Source organism: Chlamydotis macqueenii, chromosome 5, assembly GCF_036417535.1.
Source record: "Chlamydotis macqueenii isolate bChlMac1 chromosome 5, bChlMac1.mat, whole genome shotgun sequence".
NCBI classification, from domain to species: domain Eukaryota; kingdom Metazoa; phylum Chordata; class Aves; order Otidiformes; family Otididae; genus Chlamydotis; species Chlamydotis macqueenii.
Genome location: NC_141560.1, coordinates 61,303,069 through 61,322,723, shown reverse-complemented (window position 1 = coordinate 61,322,723; position 19,655 = coordinate 61,303,069). Strand labels below are relative to the sequence as shown.

The 19,655-nt window shown below is 41.5% G+C and overlaps 1 protein-coding gene across 6 annotated transcripts in view; it reads left to right on the top strand.

Annotated features, from left to right (window-relative positions):
- Window positions 1-1,248: 1,248 nt before the first annotated feature.
- The window catches only part of GALNT18 (polypeptide N-acetylgalactosaminyltransferase 18), a 252,587-nt gene continuing 234,180 nt past the window's right edge, over window positions 1,249-19,655 (top strand). For 5 of the 6 annotated variants that reach the window (XM_086748472.1, XM_086748471.1, XM_086748469.1 and 2 more), the window contains exons 1-2: window positions 1,249-1,482; window positions 1,635-1,900. In XM_086748472.1, the coding sequence (XP_086604598.1) occupies window positions 1,666-1,900 (235 nt within the window). In that variant the 5' untranslated portion in view covers window positions 1,249-1,482; window positions 1,635-1,665. Of the gene's footprint in view, window positions 1,483-1,634; window positions 1,901-2,903; window positions 3,025-19,655 lie in introns of those variants that run through there. The other variant, XM_086748473.1, reaches the window with a different exon arrangement.

The window sequence follows — 19,655 nt, the reverse complement described above, 5'->3', positions numbered from 1 at the left end:
TACTTTTATTTCTGTTAAGATACCGAAATGTACATTCAGGATGTTGCAGGGTTTGAACACTCACGTGTATGCCTCAGAGTATAATTCCTGGTATCTGCCGTCCTTCCTGCACACAGGCAGCATAACCCCAGCGTAACGACCAGTTGTGGAGGGTGACTGCATGCTACAGCGTGATCCACAGCTTTTGGTACTTCAGTAAGTACTATCCAGTACTGGATAGTAAGTACTTAAAATAATTCTAGTATGTTAATTAACAGGTGCCTCATTGTTCCTAATACTGGTCATGCTAATGTTACATTCCTGTCTTGAGACTATCAGAAGAAAATGGTCTCATTTAGTGTGAAAGTCCCTATCTAATAGGAGTGGAAGAGATTCATCTGTTGTGCACCTTCTCTCAAATCGGTGTGATTTCATATTGAGAAGATTTTGCCTTCTTACTGCGTTTCCAAAAATGTAAGATGTGAGGCGAAGAGAGGAAAGCAGCATGAACATGCATGCTGAACTGAACTGTGAGGTACTGATACTGTCCTGGATACTGAAGCTAATTCTGGACTGGGTGTACTGGGATATCGTCTGTTCCTGTGGAAGCGGGGGCGGCGACGGAGGGATACTGCGGCTTGCTGGTGCAAATGGAAGCCACAATTAGCTGTTAATCATTAACAATTTAGCTGCCCGGGGCCGGGGCACGCAAACAGGCTGGAAGACAGACATACTGTAATAGTGGGTGGTCGCTAGGTATCGGGAGCCTGGAACCGATAGCTCCGGTGAGCCAAAGGCAGGTCCTCGGTTTCACCCCGTCCAAGCAAATGGATGACTTCGGGTGAGCGCGTGCCTCAGCGGTACCGACTGCCCTGCCCTGCCCTGCCCTGCCCTGCCCTGCCCTGCCCTGCCAAGCCGCACAGCGTTCACCTAGCAGCAAGCGGGACCTGGCGGCTGCTGCTCCCGACCCGGGCTGGGAATTCTCCGCTACAGACAGAGCGGGCGGCCGCCGTCCCCGCCCTCCCGGCCCGGCTTGCAGCACGGCGGAGGGGCCCCGCCGCCCCTGTCTGCCTGCCTGTGTGCGCGAGGAGCAGGTGGGCCCCGCGCTAGCCCCGCCCCGCGCGAGTCCCCGTCGGCCATACGGTGATGGCGGCAAGCCCCGCGCCGGAGCCGGCCCTTTATTGGAGGAGGGGGCTGTCAATCGGCGGCGGAGCGAGCGCCGCTCCCGGCGAGCTGCTCTCGAGGTCTGATTCTGGAGCCGCGGCCGGTTGTAATGGGGAGCGGCGTCGGAGGGAACAAAGTTTGCAACACTTGGGCGCTGGGCTCCTCGCGTCCTTGATGGCCGTGGTGGAAGCCGGTGCCTAAGAGCAGCGGGCGGGCAGGCGGCTGGCACGCCTCGCTGCGGTGCTGTTGGCACCGCTATCGCAAAGTTTCAGCTATTTTAATGTACCAAAATCCAGGATTCTAATTATCAGCCCTCCCCGCCCCCACCTCTCCTCCTAGGTAGGCGACGAATATTTTTATTCTGTGGATTAGAGAACTTTCTGCATGGAAATTCACTGACTTCGGAGTGCTCTCCGTTTTGGGGAAAAGGGGCGGGGGGGGGGGGAAGGATTTATTTTCATCGCAGTTTATTTTTGTTTTCTGGATCGCAGGATTTTTGGAGCTATATGGAGGGATCTCAGGATGGTGTGCACCAGGAAAACCAAAACTTTAGTGTCCACTTGCGTGATTTTGAGTGGAATGACTAACATCGTCTGCCTGCTGTACGTGGGCTGGGTCACCAACTACATTGCCAGTGTTTATGTGAAAGTGCAGGAGCCGATCTCGGAAAAAAAGTTAGAGGAAGACAAAGGGGACACTTTGAGGATTATAGAGAGGCTGGACCATTTGGAAAATGTCATCAAGCAGCACATCCAAGGTACCACCTTACCCCCTGCTTGCTTCCCCTCCCCTCCCCACGCCGCCGCTTGCCGTGTGCAGCCTCCATCCCCTCCCGCCGCGGTGCCTGTGTCTCTGTGTGCGTGTCTGTGCGTGTGCCTGCGCCTGTGACATTCGTGTGGCCAGCGCCGTTCCACGGCCCGGAAGAGCCGGGGGCTGCGGTGCGTGCGGGAGTCCCCGGCGGTCCCCGCCCGCTGCCTGGCGTGGGGAGCGGCGGGTGGGGGGGTGCTGCCCCGCTCCCCTCGCTCCTCCCGGCCCGGCCTCCGAGCGGGCTGGCGAGCCGGGGCCCCGCGGAGAGAGGGCAGCGAGGGCTCGGGGCCGGGGCTTGGCAGGCGGAGGGGCTGCGGGGCGGCCCGGCCTGGTGCCGTCATAAACCTGAGCTCGGCTCCCGGCCCGTTGGTGCCTTTGCTAAAATGGGGGGTGGTCCGCGGGGAGGGCTCGGCGCGAAGGGCAGGGGAGCCTCTTCCCACCTTGCTGTTACCGACATTGTTTCGTATCTGTTATGTTTCTTTTCCCAAACGGGAATTTTTGTTCTCCTCCCCCTGTAAGCCTGACTCTGCTCATCCATGCTGAGAGCCTGTGCGTGTCCGGGTGCGCCCGAGGTTTTCCCTTAGTGCTGCTGTGGTGCTGGGAGCCACTGGGGATTGTAACTGGGGCAATGTCTCATTTGTGTAATGCCTTCCTAACTTGATCTCCTTTCAGTGGGAGCTCTGGGAGAAGAGTTGAAGTGGACAAGTAGTGGGGGAGGGGATGATTATTTCCTAGGAGTTTGGGATTTTACATGACTTTGCTGGGTGATCGTTACTGTCTTTATATTTTCGTAACCTGCATGGCATCATGCAGTCATTCCCTCAGTCTGCTAAATGGGTTGGGTAGTACAGAGGCTAAGGGTGGGGGTAGGTGAGACTTTTAGAAAATCTAGAGGGACTGTCTGTCTCTGCTTCTGTGTAACCTCCAGCTGAATATTCAAATCCCAGTTCTAGTTTCCTGTATCTGAAAAGGAAGAGCAGACCATCTAGTACAGGATACCTGTCATCAGCACAGAAAATCTCTCTCGCTTCCAGGCAGCTTTGGCCAACTGGTCTTTTGAGAATATGAAGAAAGGTGAATATGAAGGCAGGGTGGCTAATCCTGTATGAATTGGGGTTTTCCTGCTTGTCAATACTCATAAGTTTGCAGCATTACGAAAGCCCAGCTACTTTGCTGTGACTCGCATTCATTTTTTTTTTAAATATGGCACGTCACCATTCAGTTTGTATATACCTTCATTTCTCAGGTAGTCTTGTGATCTTGGGTAAATTAGTAAAATATTGATTTGCGCCCTTGCGGCCCAGAAGGCCAACCGCATTCTGGGCTGCATCAAGAGGAGCGTGGCCAGCAGGTCGAGGGAGTTGATTCTCCCCCTCTACTCTGCCCTGGTGAGACCCCACCTGGAGTACTGTGTCCAGTTCTGGAGCCCCCAACACAAGAAGGACATGTACCAGTTAGAGAAGGTCCAGAGGAGGGCCACGAAGATGATAAAAGGGCTGGAGCACCTCTCTTATGAGGACAGGCTGAGAGAACTGGGGCTGTTCAGCCTGGAGAAGAGGAGGCTCTGGGGAGACCTGATAGCGGTCTTCCAGTACTTGAAGGGGGCCTACAAGAAAGATGGGGAAAGGCTGTTTAGTAGGGCCTGTTGCAATAGGACGAGAGGTAATGGTTTTAAAATAGAGGGTGGTAGATTTAGATTGGAAATTAGGAAAAAAAATTTTACGATGCGAGTTATAGAACACTGGAACAGGTTGCCCAGAAAGGTGGTGGAAGCCCCATCCCTGGAAACGTTCAAGGCCAGGTTGGATGAGGCTCTGAGCAACCTGATCTAGTCAGGGATGTCCCTGCTCCTTGCAGGGGGGTTGGACTAGATGACCTTTGAAGGTACCTTCCAACCCTAACCATTCTATGATTCTATGATTCTTTTTTGGAGGATGAGTTATAACAGCTCCTGCAAGTTTTAAGTTCTCGCAGTCCTTAAGTTTTTCTTGATTCCTGTAATGGATTTTAAAAAGGAAATATATTCTTGTCTGCATGCCGTGGAGTGCACTGTGGAAGCATGTATGAAGGCAGGGATTTTTCAAACTCTGTTAAGAGTTAGATACATGAAATTAATTGACTTTCTGTGTGAGATTGGAGCATAACTCTTTCAGCTTTGTTAATGTGAAACTCCACTACTCTTATTTCTTTTAAAGGGAAATAATGATGTCCATATCAGCATGTTCCTTTTGTCAGTAATTCTTCTCAGACTGGTAGAGAAAGGCATACTTAAGTCCATACTAATAGCATGGATCAGAGCATGAACTTTTTTGGTGACTTTTTGTGATTATGCATAAGCCAAACCAGAAGGTATTTCCCTTAAGTAACAATGGTATGAAAGGTGAAGAGAGTCTTCTAGAAATCATCAAGTGAAGAGTTTGGTAATAAGTACTAAAACATTTAGGGGGGAAAAATAAGTTTACAAACTTTACGTACCTTACTGAAACTGCTTACTCTTTAAGATAAATAAGTAAAACAAAAGTCACAGATCATTATCCCTAAGTGGGTTTTCTGTGCTTTTACTTGCCAAATAGTAATATCTGGGGTTCACAAGGAATTCCTGTGGCAGAGATTGCAGAATATGATGTTATTTTAATCAGGTTTTGCTTAGCACTGTCAGATACTGTGAATTTTGGGTCATGGTGCAAAACTCACTGAAGTCATTGGAAGGAATATCCCAAGCTTGACTAGGTTTGGGGTAAGCTTGAGTGTTAGCTTTAAGAAATTGTAAGTTTGAGATTCATTGCCGTAAATTGGGTAAACCAGCTGCTGTAATGGTTCTGGACAAGGTTATAAGGCTTATCTGTCGTTTGCTATTAAACTTTTCCTTGGACAACTTATTTTTATGTCGGAGGGGTGTCAATAGCTCAGATATTCTGCAGTGCTAAACAGGCATGAAATTAGCATGGGTAATAGAATTGCATTCCATAGGATATCCTGCAAATACCAGAGAGCTTTAACTGCCACATTTTACACATGGGGTTACACTAATACTTCATTTTAATTTGTTTTCTGATTGAATTGTTTAATTAGATGCCATCTGGGAATTCCTTTAGCATATAAATTGCAGTCTTGTATATTTTACCAAGTGTCCTAGAAATGAGAAGGAATAAGAGGTGCCTTCATATAAGATGCTTTTTAAAGAATGTATTTTTAAAAAGACATTTTCATTGCAAGATAAGTATTAGACTGAAAAGGGATTTCCAAATAAGAGAAGTTCAGGGAGAATGAAGTATGCGTGCCTTGTGTTCAGAAAGAACAGTATGGAAAGGGAAATACTGATATTGGTACTGGTACTGGCCAAGAATGGAAAAGTTTTAATGTGCAAGTACGTACCTGCCATATTGCACATCTCACACTGCTGTGTATTCACACTTGTGCGAATGTTGAAGGATAATATTTTCTCTGCACACATTTTATGGGTGCTGGAAATGGAGTAAGAGCATGTGTGTCCGCTCTGCCTGTACGGTACTTCTCTGCTTCCTTCTTCCCTTATTATGTATTAATTTATGTCCAGCCTGTGGGCGTTGCAAGAGTCGTGGGTCTGGGGTAGGCAGTCTGGGGCAGGATTGGCAGCATTGCAGTCCAATTGGGCAGTGTGGACCACAGAAAGAAGTATTTTGTGGAGTGGAAGCATGACACTGGAACCTGAGCATGGGAGTCATGAATCTTTGGCTTGTGGCCTTCCGCAGTTTACAAGGTGGTTTTGGTCAAATCACTTTACCTTTTTATGGTGGTGATGAGCTGTGTACTTTTCTATGGCAGTGTGTTGTGGTGATTGTGGTGTTAAGTGCATCTGAATGCTACCTGGCTAGTACTGAAGAGATTTTCCCACCCCTGCTGTCTTTAGTGGGATGAGTACATTTTATGCTAGCAGGTAACCCACTGAGAGAGACTTTACGTTTCCACTTCCTTTTGAGTTTGCAAACAAGATGGTGTATTTTTTGAGATTGTGTGTGTCTTCTTATGTGTATGAAAGAAACTGAGGAAAAGACCAGATGGATAGTTTTATGCAAAATGCAGTCCTTTTTTGTGTTTAACAAAGGTGTGTAACACGTGTGTAATCTAGTACTATTGAGCTCTATTACCAGAAAGTATACTTTAAAGGACTAAGGGTAATGGATATTGTGTTAAATCAAATATCTGTGGTTCCAGCCTAGGATTTGAAATCAATTTTGCTCAATTTTATTTGAAAACAGTATATTCTGTTGAGTTCACAAGGAACATACTGGTTCAAAAAACTCCAAACACTCTAATTTTATTAAAATCAATATAAGAGTGCTTCAGACAGATCACAACACATCATTGATCTTAATAATGCATTGTGCATTGGCTCTGTCACTACAAAACTGCCCTAAGTTGCATGTGCAGTTGGATGATCGTTTGAGCAGGCAGGCTGCTCTTGATCAGATACTTAGTTTGTAACAGTGACAAGAGGAAGAACACTATCGAGAAGGGAGCAATTTGTTGATTTCTGCAGCCTAGCTTTAGGCCATCATAGATGATGAGTTGAATCTTTTTCTTGAAAAGCCGTGCTATAGTTAAGCCGATATCACTTAAAACACCTCATGCATGCTATCCTGTTTGCCTTATTATGCAATGTCATTTTAATATTTTCAGCCTTCCTAGTTTTAATCAGATGATGTTTGCATTCCAGCATTCTTTTAAGAGATTATGGACTATGAAGTCTGGGAAATGAACTTGCTTCCTCTCCCTTGCTGCTCCCCCACCCCTGCCTTGGAACCTAAACAGAATTAAATTACATGCAGTTAATACATGAAGTAGATCTAAGTTAAAGTTGTCAACACATAGTTGATTTCTGAACCAGCTGAATTCTTATTTAAGATCAATGGATGATTACTAAGACATCTATGTTGTACTAGGGGTTTGGTCACTCATCTTTGCAAGGTGCTACATCTGTTGTCATAAATGGAATGTCAAGCACTGTGTGGACTGAAAAATTTTGAAGAGAGAAGGTGAATGTATTATCTCTCAACCTGCTGCTTAGAATTATTTGCTCTGTCGATTTACTTCAGCTAATGTTAGCTGTCCCATAGTATCTAATCACCCTGTGGTCAGCTGGGGGAGGGAGAGATCTCCAGTATGTGATTCATTCCCTGTGTCTTGGACAGGTGTTAGGGTGGAATTTTTTGCTTTCATAAATTGCATATTTTGAGTTTGGGAACTAGGTCAACGCAGATTCTTAATTTTAGCCATCTAAAGATTTGGGTAAGTAAATTCTGTGTTTGATATCTACTCTTTATTTCTTGATCTCAAATATGAGGAAGAATGCAGTACATAAACCTCTGGTTTGTGATGACTATCCTATGCAGCCTGGCTAGCTAGCTGGATTTTATGAAGTCAGGCTCGCGAGGATTCGCATGGGCAGTCCACCGTGTCTCACTCTTGTGGTACTTTCCTTTTGGGAATAATTAAATTTTAAATCCCTCCAGCTTACTTCCCTGAAGCTCAAAAGCAATTAGACATGTTTATAATTCACTGCAGTGTATTTATTCTATTGAGAGACAAATCAGCAGTAGAGGGTAGCCCTGGGAACACAGCTTTTGCTCCACTACAGAGGGCTCTATATTCACGGTCTCTGTACAAGCAAAGAGACCTGTTGTCCCAATGTAACTAATTGCAAGAGAAGGAACTACTTGGATATGTAAGGCATGCCAGATTAATCCCATTCTTTTTTTTCTCTTTAGGCTGTGACTTCTCAAGTCTTTCTAGATTGCTGCATGTCAGTGCAGATTAATTTGAATTTAACTTTCATGTTCTTCCATGCTTAGGAATCGGTTCACTAAGGAAAACCTTAACATAGTGATTTCAGCTAGAAGACTTATATTGCTGTATTCCATTGCTGGAAGTGCAGGTATTTCAAGGATTGTCAACTGAAGCCTTAATGATGTTGGTTATGTTGACTACAACTTGATAAGTTATTATTACTATTATTAAAGTTTTTCTTGTGCTTTTAATATCTTTAGTTCTCTTCTAATTATATTCTTTCTTGGTGGTTCTTCCACTGAGGATTTATTTTGCTATGGTTAGGACACAGCGGCCAAACTGAGGAGAGGTACTCTGGCCTTGTTAAGGTAACTGTATTTTATTACTGGAAATTGAGATATTCCTTTCATGATTGAAGTTGTTTTTTAAGAATGAGTTTTGTTTTTTTGGTGGGGTGGTTACCCTCCCACCCCCAGTTGTCAGCTAGATTGCTCAATTAATTCTTCAGGTTTATACAATGAGAATAGCATGCTGGTTACTAGGTTTTTTTTTCCAAGATTGTGACTTTTAAGCCTTTCTCTTTAAGACACAAGGAAAAATTGATTTGTCTACAAAGTGAGAGCAAATGGTAGCTTTGTAGTTAGGAAGGGAATCAACCTGGATTCTCTTTTCTTCAATCTAAACAATTTCTGTAGTTCCTATGAGAGTCTTCAACAAAAGGTTAAAAAATGAATTGGGAGCAGAGGCTGGAAACTGACTTCTGTGCCCTCCACAAGTTCTCTTATTGCTAAGAGTTTTGCCTTTTCTCTCTGAAAAAGCTAATTTTGGTCATGTTTGTTATCTCTGCATAATGGCACAGCTTCAGTGGAAAGAGTGGGTTGTGTACTGCAGTCTTTGAGCAGATGATTTATGGGCCATAAAGAGATGGAGATAGCTAAGGTTCTGGACTCAGCTCAGTGCTTCGGTTACGCTGTGGCTGGGTTTCACTTTGGAAGATGTTGCCCAGGTTGATACAACCAGCCTGCAGCTGTGTAGAGATTCAAACACAGGTCTTTTGACTTTCTGCTAGACTGTTATGTCTATTTTATTACTAATGAGTGATTTTTATTTACATGATCAAAATCTAGATAAATACATATGAAGAGAATCATAAAGCAAGACCTACGTGTAGCTGCTGGGAGTTGCCTGTTATGTTTGAGATCAGGTTGGTCCCGGATATTGCCCTCTCTCATGGCAGTGTCTGCCTTAGCAGTCCAACGTAAAAATCACCTGGGCATATCGGGTCTGGAGGTGGTTGTGATCTGCCAGTTAACTGTTGTGCATACAAGGGAAGGCAAAGGGAGCCGTGGGAAACATCGCTTATCCCAGGGCCTGAAACTCAGAAGAGCCTTTGCTCACAGGTGCCTGGTGCTGAGGCTGCTATATAATGCGAAATGTCTTTTGTTGTTTACTGGGTCAGAAAAAGATATCTGTCTCTGCACACAAGGTACGGTTTCTGTATTTCTGCAACAAATGCAAGAGTTACTGTGCATTGAGTTGAAGACTGTGTTCTGAGAGATGGCTCCTACATGGTAGTGATACTTACTCTCTGTGTTTACGGAACAGGGCAAAACTCAAGAATTGCATCCCAGTGTATTGTTTGTTTGTGGCTGATGGAGTTTAGTTTTTTTCCCTCTTGCATGAGCTAAGTGCTTATGAAACAGTCTAGTACTCTGCATCCAGTTGTACAGAATCGGGACCTGCAAGTGCATGTGTGCAAAATAGGAGACTTTTCATTATATTATGAAAATAGACTGCAAACTTTTGTTTATCACTGAGCCTGGCATGGGCTATATAGTTTCTCCATCATCTCTAGGGGCAAAACGTTGAAGTTTTTGCTGGCCTCTACCTAGCATTGTTCCCTTACCTGTGACAAACTACAGAAGCAGTTTAGTTTAATTATGTGTTTAGCAGAAAGCTCTTGTTGTTGACATTATACTGTGAAAGCAGGCATAAGCTACAGTATGGAGGGATAAGCTAATATTATCTGTCTGAACGTTAGAGATGTGATGTGTAAAGAAAATCTGTGGTGATTTTAAAAAGTGAATATTGGGCTCAGATCTTAAGACAGCAGTGGTGGTTGTGAAGATGGCTTAGCTGCCTTCCTGAGGGTGATGGGGAATCCTAGGTGCCATTAGAACAGCCTGGGAGTTTGATCATCAGCTGTTAATGTATAGAGTATGGCAAAGGGCGTAGCGGGACATGAATCATCTTTAGCGGTTAACAGCTGTCCTCATTTACTGCAGCTGTAAGATTTTGTCGTTAGCTACGCTTGGCCCGGAGATTGGAGACTGGACTTAGTACAGTGTGCAGTAGTGTCATGAGTCTAGAGCAGATACTCTGTGACTGCTGATAATAAATGAGGTAATTTTACTGGTCCACAACTAGCAAAACTACTTTTTTAATGAAATTAAATTCCCTTCTAATGCAAAAGTGAAAACTGACTCCATACCGTGTCATACCTCCTCTGAGATGAATTCTTTTGCATTTGTTTGTTACATTATTTTCCTTTTAATTTCCCTTATTTGTTTGTATTTAAAAATGTCTTCTAATGTCTTCTTGTTTTGTTCACTAAGCCGTATTATGGTCAGAGTCCAATGGCACTTCCATCATCTGTGGAGGAATCTTTCTCTGCTGCATTTGGCCTTCCGATGCTGCCTCTGTAGCCTCTTTAGAAACTTATGGGCTCCTTTAATTTAGGACCTTGAGAAATAGCTCAGTAACAGGCTGTTTGGTGGTACAGTGTGGACAGATAACGCTGAGTAGGCTGCCAGGTACCTGAAACTTTGAAACATGAAACTCCATCCTCATGCTGCTGTTACCATGAATTCTATTCTGACTACAGTTGTGCAATGTAGATGGGGTCTCTGTGTAACAGCATTGTTTCTATTGTCTTCAGAAATTTTCTCTGTTCAGCTGGTGTTTTGTAACCAAGATGCTATTTTTGACATCATGTCTTGAGTTTCCTGAGGCGAAGGCAGATATTTTTAGGAGATAAAACCATGACTGTAATTATTACAGCTCTCTTCTACTTGGGTTTGAAAATGAACAAATGAGAATACTCTGCTTTCTTTTTCTTTTTAATACTGAGATGGAAAGCCCAAGTTACTATCTTCAAATTCTGTGCCTTAAAAATGCCAGAATGTGTCTTCTGGAGTCCATAATGGATTCTCACTACATTCTCTACTTGATTATATGAATTTTTAAATTTATTATTCTATGTCAGTAACACTGTGGCAGCTAGCAGAAATCCCAGCTGTCTTCTGATCAGCACTGTGCAAATGTATAGTGGAACCCTTGACTTGGAGGTCTTTGTCTCCATGGATGAGATCTGCAGGAGCTGGGCAGAGGAGAGGGATATAGAGAATTGATATGGCCAAATTTATGCAGGCTGTTGGTGGCAGGTCTGACTCACTACTGGAGTTGCCTGGATGAATTGGGCAGAATGTCTTCTATTCTCCTGTTAGTAACAGCCCGGAGAGAGTGCGTGAATCCTGCAGTAGGCAAACGTCAGTGCTGTGTAGTAGCCATGTCTGTTCTCCCACCATAGACCTTGGCCTCAGTGATAGGAATTTGAGACTGACATGAGGTCTGAAGTATGGGATTAGATAGCTCTCCCAAGGTGCATGTTATAATTAGCATGTCTTAAATACCACATAGTTGACTAATTCTCTGCTTGTATCTTGAAAATTTGTGGTCTTGTGACCTTGTGTCAGTGGGGGTGTGGAAATCCTATTGTAGGTTTGGGTTTGCTGTTTCCTACCTCCTAAATCAAAACCCTTTTTTTAAATGTGAGTGAATTTTCCTTTTATTCGAGCTGTCACAGGTGATTTCTGAGAAAAGAGGATTTCTGTAAGTAGCTTTCTGAAGAATAGAAGAAAAAGAGATAGAATTTCTGTTATCTTCTTCATAGATAAATGGTCATTCTAGTCTTCATTTTAAGGAGATAATACAGATTTTAGGCTGCCTTACTTGCCCATATGTAGTCGGGATCTGGCTAGAAATCTATTTCATGAGTCACCCAACTAATGCAGTGAATTACCTGTCCCTGCTTTCATGGTGAATTCAAATTCCTTTGAAGCTTTTCTTTCTGCATCGAGTCATGACTAGCCAAAGGCTTTGCAAGAAGGTTTGGCATGCCGTAGGCAAAAGAAAAACTGTCAGATAAACTTTTCCAGCACAGCAGACTCAGTGAATCCCCTACAGGATTATCATTGCAATAAAGTTATGGTTAGAGAAAACACTTCTTGGGATTTCTCTGTGCACAGAAGCTTGCAGAAGAGAGCACAGAATAGTTTTTAAAATAACTTGGTTCTATTTGTTTGTTTTTCTCTGAGGTATTTAGAATTTTACCAGCTGTATATTGCATGATCACACAGTGCCAGCATTTTCCTGTTCTACTTGTGCTAACAGGAATATTTTAAGTTGCTCAACCAAAGTGTGGAGGAGTAGTATGGTATTTCTGATTAGAAGATGTGTCCACTTCATCTGTAACAGTTTGGAGGATGAAGAGGGCCAGGGAGGAGAGAATTATAGGAAAAACTAAAGGCTGCCTAAGAGTACCTGAATTTTTTATGCCCTTTTATAACTAAAACTGTATGAAACTATAGTTATTGAGTGGAAACCATTGAGTTTCGGCTAGTGTTATTGAAACTGGTGAAACTAGTGCTATTGAGTTCCCATGGAGTGGAAAGAAGCCATGCACCGTTTCTAATTCTATTCTTAAAGCCTTTTGCTTTCTTGTCGCCCCCTTCTCACCTTGGGAGAGCTATCTAATCTCATACTTCAGACCTCACGTCAGTCTCAAATTCCTATCAGTTTCACATCTAGTGGATTATTACAAATATTTGGTTGTGTTAATTAAAAGAAAATCTAGCATTCAAAAATGCAAGACTTAAATCTATTTGATTTAGTTTATATAGACCTTTTAAAATGTGTAGTACTGTTAGTGAAGTAAGAAATATTTGGCTTGCATACAGGCAGAGTGTCAGAAGCAAGCTGCTGGTCTAAGCACCAAAATTGTATTGCTCCAGTATTACAATTGTGTATTATTGTTGTGATCCTGGTTTTTCAAGAGGCAGCTGAGTTAGTACTCTGTGACTTTACGATGTGGTGTCAGCTGTAAAGGATTATGACATCCTTAAACTTAGATGTGATTGAATGAGATATGTTAAGCTTGTGTTTAGCTAATGTTTTCACATGGTTGTAAAGCTATATAAGTTTCATTTCAAACTGTTAGACATAAAACAAGCAAACCAACAGTAAAAAACCCCCACAAGTTCCAAAGGGATGTACAAAGCCGTGCATAATGCCAGGAGGACTAGTGAATTTATGCACTAAAAGGAGCAAGACCAGAAAAAGCAGTAGCAAAATGATGAGAGAAGACTTATGTTTGGATAGATCGTTCCCACTTTCAGCTTTCATTTCTGTAAACGCACGCATTGTAACAGGAATACTTTTGATAAAGAAACATTTTAATCTCATTGATTTATTGCTATACTTGATGGAAATGCAATTCTGTCAACATACATGAGTTTTTCAGCACAGCTTATGTCTTTCTTACGTGAAAATAGTTTAAAAGCCCCTTCATAGCACTAATTTTACTACTCTATTTTCATTTAAGTACTGTGAAAAAATGTGCATGCAAATGAATATGGAAATATATACAAATATTTAATACACATAAAATAATCTTTGCATTATAATATCTCTGTTTAAATGTATGTATGTGTTTTTAATGGTTGCACTAAGAATCCTTATGTCTTGTCTTGAAGGCAGGAAGGGTCTTCACCATTGCCTGACACGGACTGACATGGAAGAATTTGTAAATGGTAATAAAAGCACTGAAGCAGGAACTTGATTAGAGCAAGTGGGAGCATGTTTGTGTACTATCTCAGTATGGTGGCAACAGGAACAGACTCCAGCAACCTGGAAATGCAAGGGACAGAAGTATTGCCTGAAGTACGTTAGAATGAGGTTTTTAGACAGTTGTTAGCGCTCTCTGCAGTAATTGACTAATTGCTGATGGCTAGAGCAAACCGTGCACATTTCATAATTTATTAGTGGAGTCCGTTTTCAGGATGACTGACTGCTGTAGAAACAGGTAGAATACTGGGTCATAGAGTGAATGGGGAGCCACTGTGCTGGTTTCTCATTTGAAGAAGTAAGCAAAGGTAAAGCTTTTCATGTTGCAACTTCTAGCTCTTGAGGGTAGATTTTTAATCATTCAGCCCTGGATTCTTTTTTTCATATTTAAGAAGTAAGCTGCTATTGGAAAAATTTTAAATTTATGAAAGAGTAAAATTCCTTGTTATGAGGAAGCCTGGAGACTCGAAAACACGTGAAAGGAAATGTAATGTTGTAATGTGTGAGGCATTCCTTGGCTCCTTGCAGTAACAAGATGTCAATATGTTTTTGTCTGCTTGACAATATGTAGGAAATGCCTTTGATTTTGTAAAATTGCATGTAATTTCTCAACATTTTTTTTTGTTTCTATTGATTAAAGCTTTTCTGCCTTGCCTAGAGACATTAAATAGCAAACCATCTGCTAAAAATGGATTGGCAATGTTCCTGAAAATTAACATTTTAAAAAAGAAGTTTAATCTAAATATATTTCAAAGAATGTTGCTATTTGTGTTCTGAGGTGAAGAGGAAAGAAAAAAAAAAAGCTTCTGTTACAGTCTGGCAAAAGGTTACATTACCTGGTCAAATACTGGTATTGTCTTTGTGCCATGGAGAAGGAGATGTTGACCAGGGAAAAGAGCACGCAGGTACTAGATGATGTATTGTAAACGTTTCATTGTAAACTCAGTCCCACGTGGCTGTGTGTTTACCACCTGTATCAGTTATACAGGAATTGATGGATAATCAGCCATTCAGCCCAAAGTACTCTGTGTGGCTGCTAGCAGTGAAACGTGCTGTCTGTACTCGCTAGCTCTACAGACATAAGTGTAGGTTATAGAGTAATCTCCATCCTCCCAAGTTTGGTTAATAGAATGAGATGTTAAATATAAAACTGGCACGATCATTGAGAATGATTTTTTAAAATTATACTTTGTTATACTCACCAATGATTTTCTGATTACGATTTGTTATTATCTTTGTATGAGCAGCTTTTAGGCTGCAAGGTGCTATGCTGAGGTTGAGAAGAATATATGAATAAGAACTCTTGGTATGTTTGCAGTGTTGGGACAACAATAGAATCATAGAATGGTTAGGGTTGGAAGGGACCTTCAAGGGTCATCTAGTCCAACCCCCCTGCAAGGAGCAGGGACATTCCCTACTAGATCAGGTTGCTCAGAGCCTCATCCAACCTGGCCTTGAACGTTTCTGGGGATGGGGCCTCCACCACCTCTCTGGACAACCTGTTCCAGTGCTCTGCCACCCTCAGTGTAAAAATTTTTTTCCTAATCTCTAATAGTAGTAGTATCTAATAATAATAATATAATAATAATATCTAATAATAAGAGTAATATCTAATAGGAGTAAGTTTCCTAACATCTAGTAGGGAGTAAGTTTCTTGGCAGGTTAAGACAAAGAGCTTGTGCATTTAACCTAGCTTTTGTGGCTGGTTTTGCTGGGTAAGAATGCCATGTTACTTCCATAAAAGTTGATTAGCTGCCCTAAGGAAAGAAGGTACAAGGAGGAAGGATTACGCAATAATGTGTGTTGGCACAGGTTCAATGGAAGGTAATTCTGGATATTTGCTTCTCCAGCAACTGGATTGTCATTTTAACTGTCCAGTTAACTGACAGAGTTTTAAAAGTAAAGCCATCTATGCAGGTGCTGTGCATTTGCACCCTCTCTGCTACTTAAAAGATATGAGGTCTTTGTGCAAAAGTGAGAACAAGCATGTCCTAGTAGGGGCTGTTCTGTCTTGAGATTTTCCCTTTCATTAGAAACCTTAATATTTTGATGGATGTTAAATTACTTTTTTTTATTCTGTTCTTTCCACCTAACAGAGGGTCCCTGGACTGAGTTATCAGTCAGTGTGAATGTACTTGAAGTTTTTCCTCTGAATTCTTTCCTCTGCTGAACTTGTGTAACTTGCTGTCATTGCCATGCTGCAGTAATTCATACATCTGAGGAATTGTAGGACTTGGAAGTGAGCAGGATGTTCTATGCAGAACAGTGTAAAAAGCAATAACTCATTTCCTCTGTCCCCTCTTTCTGCTGCCTCAGAATTCTGCCCTGGGTACCCAGGGGCGAGGTGGGGATCAAGGAGGGTGACTCTTACTTGCCTTGCGTCTATGGGGTTATGTTTCTCGTATCACCGTATAAGCAGCTGGGTCTGAAGCATAAAGAAGGGGGTGGGAAAGAAGAATCAAAGTATTCACAAGTATAAAAGATAATGTAATTATTAAAGGGCTTATGTAAAATGCTGTGTCAAATTACAGGCAGTGGTAAATACTTAGCAGTGTTTGTGCTCTCTGTCTATTTTTAAAACCAGTGCTTAGCTAGCACCTAGCTAAGCCAGGCTATTCTTGCATGTCAGTATGTAGCCATTTAATTGTCTGGCTACTTTTACAATGAACATGGTACAGAGAATGTGAGAATTTCAGCCACAATGACAAATTGTGACAGTGCAAGGTATGACAGAAGAAAATTATAAAATAACAATGTAAGATGTAGCAGCTTAGCTTTGCTACATTAAGCTAATAATAAACCCCCTGTATTTTTATTCTGAATGTATCTCTTTTGTTCTCTACTTAATGTTCATGCTCCAGATTTATTAAGAGTTACTTTGAATTTGCCTTTCTGCTATTTGATGAGAACAGATGTTATTTTCTCCCAACTTCTCAACACCTGGAACTAGCAGAATTCCCCAAGCTCATTCAATTATTATCCAACAAGCAGAGCTTATTCAAGCAATTTACCTACAAGGGCCAATTCAACTCTAGCTGGAAAAAAAATACCCTTATCACTGAATTTAAAATAAGCTCAAGAGAAATCCTATTAATTGCATCAAAATGAGTAGCTGTGTCTTTTAAATTAAGAAAAAAAAAGGCAGTTTTATGAGTCATACCCATGAAGTGTATGGAGCTCAATAATTTTCTCAAGACTCGAATTTAAACATGATAAAGTGTAAGTTTTTGTTGCTTCTTAGGAAGGAAGATAAACAAAAACTCCCTCTTTGTAGGGTGTTCCTTCTCGCTGCACACCTGTATAAATACAGTGCTTGAGTCATTCCTAGTTTACACCAGAGAAAAAAGCAAAAGCAGTGAGATGGAAATTAACCCTCTTGAGGTAAACTGATGCGATATTCAGCAACTCTGGTGTAGCTTTAATGCTGTTGGCACAACCCCGCCTTTGGGAACCTGTGGATAAAAGTGGTTAGGAGAAGGTGAGTTCAGTCACAGGATGTCTCTTACAAATGTGTAGGAGTTCTTATGCTGCCTATCTCTTTGAAGAAAGATTAAACAAAGATTTTTTTTTTAAAGACTAAGTGGCTGCTAAAATGCTATGTTAAACTATGTAATCAGCCAAATTTAATGAGCACTTATAATGTAAAGTAGCATAAGTGGGAATAAAAATTCATTTTTCCCCCATCAACTTGATCCATTTTCCTAAAAAGAAGAATGTAGAAATAATGGTTAACCCCTGCAAGTGGTGGCAGACTTCCTCTGTGGTGCTGCAAACTCCTGTTGAAGAATCTCATCAGGGAGACAATGATCTTGCTATAGTGTTGACCTCTAATAGAATATCTTTCTGTGAAACTTGTGTTTAAATTAATTCTGCTTCTTCAACATATTTTCTTTCTTTAGGATTACCTTCAAATTTATGAGTTTTCCTTCTTCCAAGGTAGCTAAGTCCCTGTTGAGTCCATGGTTTCATGTATGGAAGAAACAGGCTGTATGTGTAGATAGGGTCTTTTTTTGGTAGGTTCTCTCACAGACGAAATGTCCTACTCTAAAGCTTTTGTAACATAAACATCTGCCTCTGTTATTTATTATGCTGTTCTTTGCCAGGCAGAGTAACTGTGTGCTTCTTGACCAGGAAACTCACTTGTATTCTAAGAAGGGAGAATAGAACAGAGTGGACATGGGCTTCCAATACCTAAAAGGAGCCTACAGGAAAGATGGGAAAAAAACTCTTCAGTAGGGCCTGCTGTAATGAAATTATAAATAATAAATAGAGGGAGGTACATTCAGATTAGATATTAGGAAAAAAAGTTTTTACAATGAGGGTAAACAGGTTGCCCAGAGAGGTGGTGGATGCCCCATCCCTGGAAACATTCAAGGCCAGGTTGGGTGAGGCTCTGAGCAACCTGATCTAGTCGGGGATGTCCCTGCTTCTCCTTGCAGGCTGGATGGACTAGATGACCTTTAATGGTCCATTCCAACCCTAAGGATTGCATGATTCTGTGATTCTGTGGGCTTGTTTGAAGCCTTACTCTGCGTGCCAGTTAGTGCAGTTGCCCCTCTTCCCTTTGTACCTTTATGGAGGATGGACTCATGCATATGTAAACAAAATAGGTTATTTCATTGTTGTACTGTCAGATTACTCTGGCGCATGTGTGTATGGTTCTTTCCAGTTTTACAAATTAAGCTTGGAATTTGCATTATAAATGGTTTTAATTAAAAATTTTAACTCCCATTTCTTGTGTGTTTGAAGGTAAGTCTCCGTGTGTTCTTGTTACAACTCATTTTCCAGAAGTCTGGAAGCTGCCTGCTTGTTCAACACACTTCCTTTCTGCTTCCTTACGAATGTCATTTTTTGAGTACCTCCGTTGTGAAGCCCCATATACATGACTTCTTGCAATGAGTACTGAAAGGTCTAAATGTAAGTTGTTTTCCCAGTTTTGTGTTTGCAGCTTCTTGAATGAGTGAGTTTGTTTGTATATACTTTTTAAATTGACTTTTGATTGTCTTGACATGTTTTAGCACTGCCTTTTCCCTGACACAAAAAGTGCAGTCAAATCAATAGACAGTGTGAGTAAAAACCTTCAGATGGGAAATGATGACAAAACTCATGGCTGTTGGAGAAGCAGGCTTCCATTATAATGTTTTTAAAAACTTGTAAGTCCCATTTCTATAAATCTCTTAGATATGTTTTGAATTTTTTTTTTTCATAAGAGACTTTGAAGCCTTGACCACTTAACCTCCTTTAATGCATGTTATCTTTCCAAGAAAAAAAACAAAACCCCAAAACCTCTTACTTTGCTTAAGATACCTCAGGATTTTCCCACATGCGTTACTGGTGTTACAATTCAGATGAGAGAGACCCTGGAAGTTATACCATTTGCAGTACTTTTCTACCTTGTCTTATGTACGTGTTTGTGTATATGTGTGTATATAAATATACTTGTATATAGTCCATAATGTTTAAAAAAATAAACAGAAAATTAAAAAATTGCTATTAGGATGTTCAAGCTTCTTTTGACAACTGTGATACCATGGAATATTACATTCCACTGCTGTCCTACTATTTAGTAACAAAATGATGAACTTTCTGTTTATGGAAAGATATTTGATTTGTCTTCAACTAAATAACTCAGGAGAGGAGGTGTCACTTCGGTAGGAGAGTCACTGAAGCTGGGCTTTTTGCCTATGAAGTTGGTGATTATCGGTATTCTCGTTAGTGCGCAGTTAGCCGCGCTGTGTACTTCTCCTTCTGCCTCAGACTGTGACTCAGCAGTGATTAAATTTACATGGTTGTGTTTCACTAGAGCACAAGGGCTGACAGTTGTACTAAATATTGTTACTTTCTAGGACAAAATCAGAGCTTGTGTCAGCAGTATGTTACAGTTCTGTTGTGTCAGTGGAGGTGAGTCTGCCCATGACCAGTTGACATTCAAGGCTTGCTTATTGGCTGAATTCAGATAATTTTTAATCTCAGATTTGAAACTTGTACTGTATTGTCATGCTATGTAGCTGCTCCTGTTAAGAGAACTAGAGGTA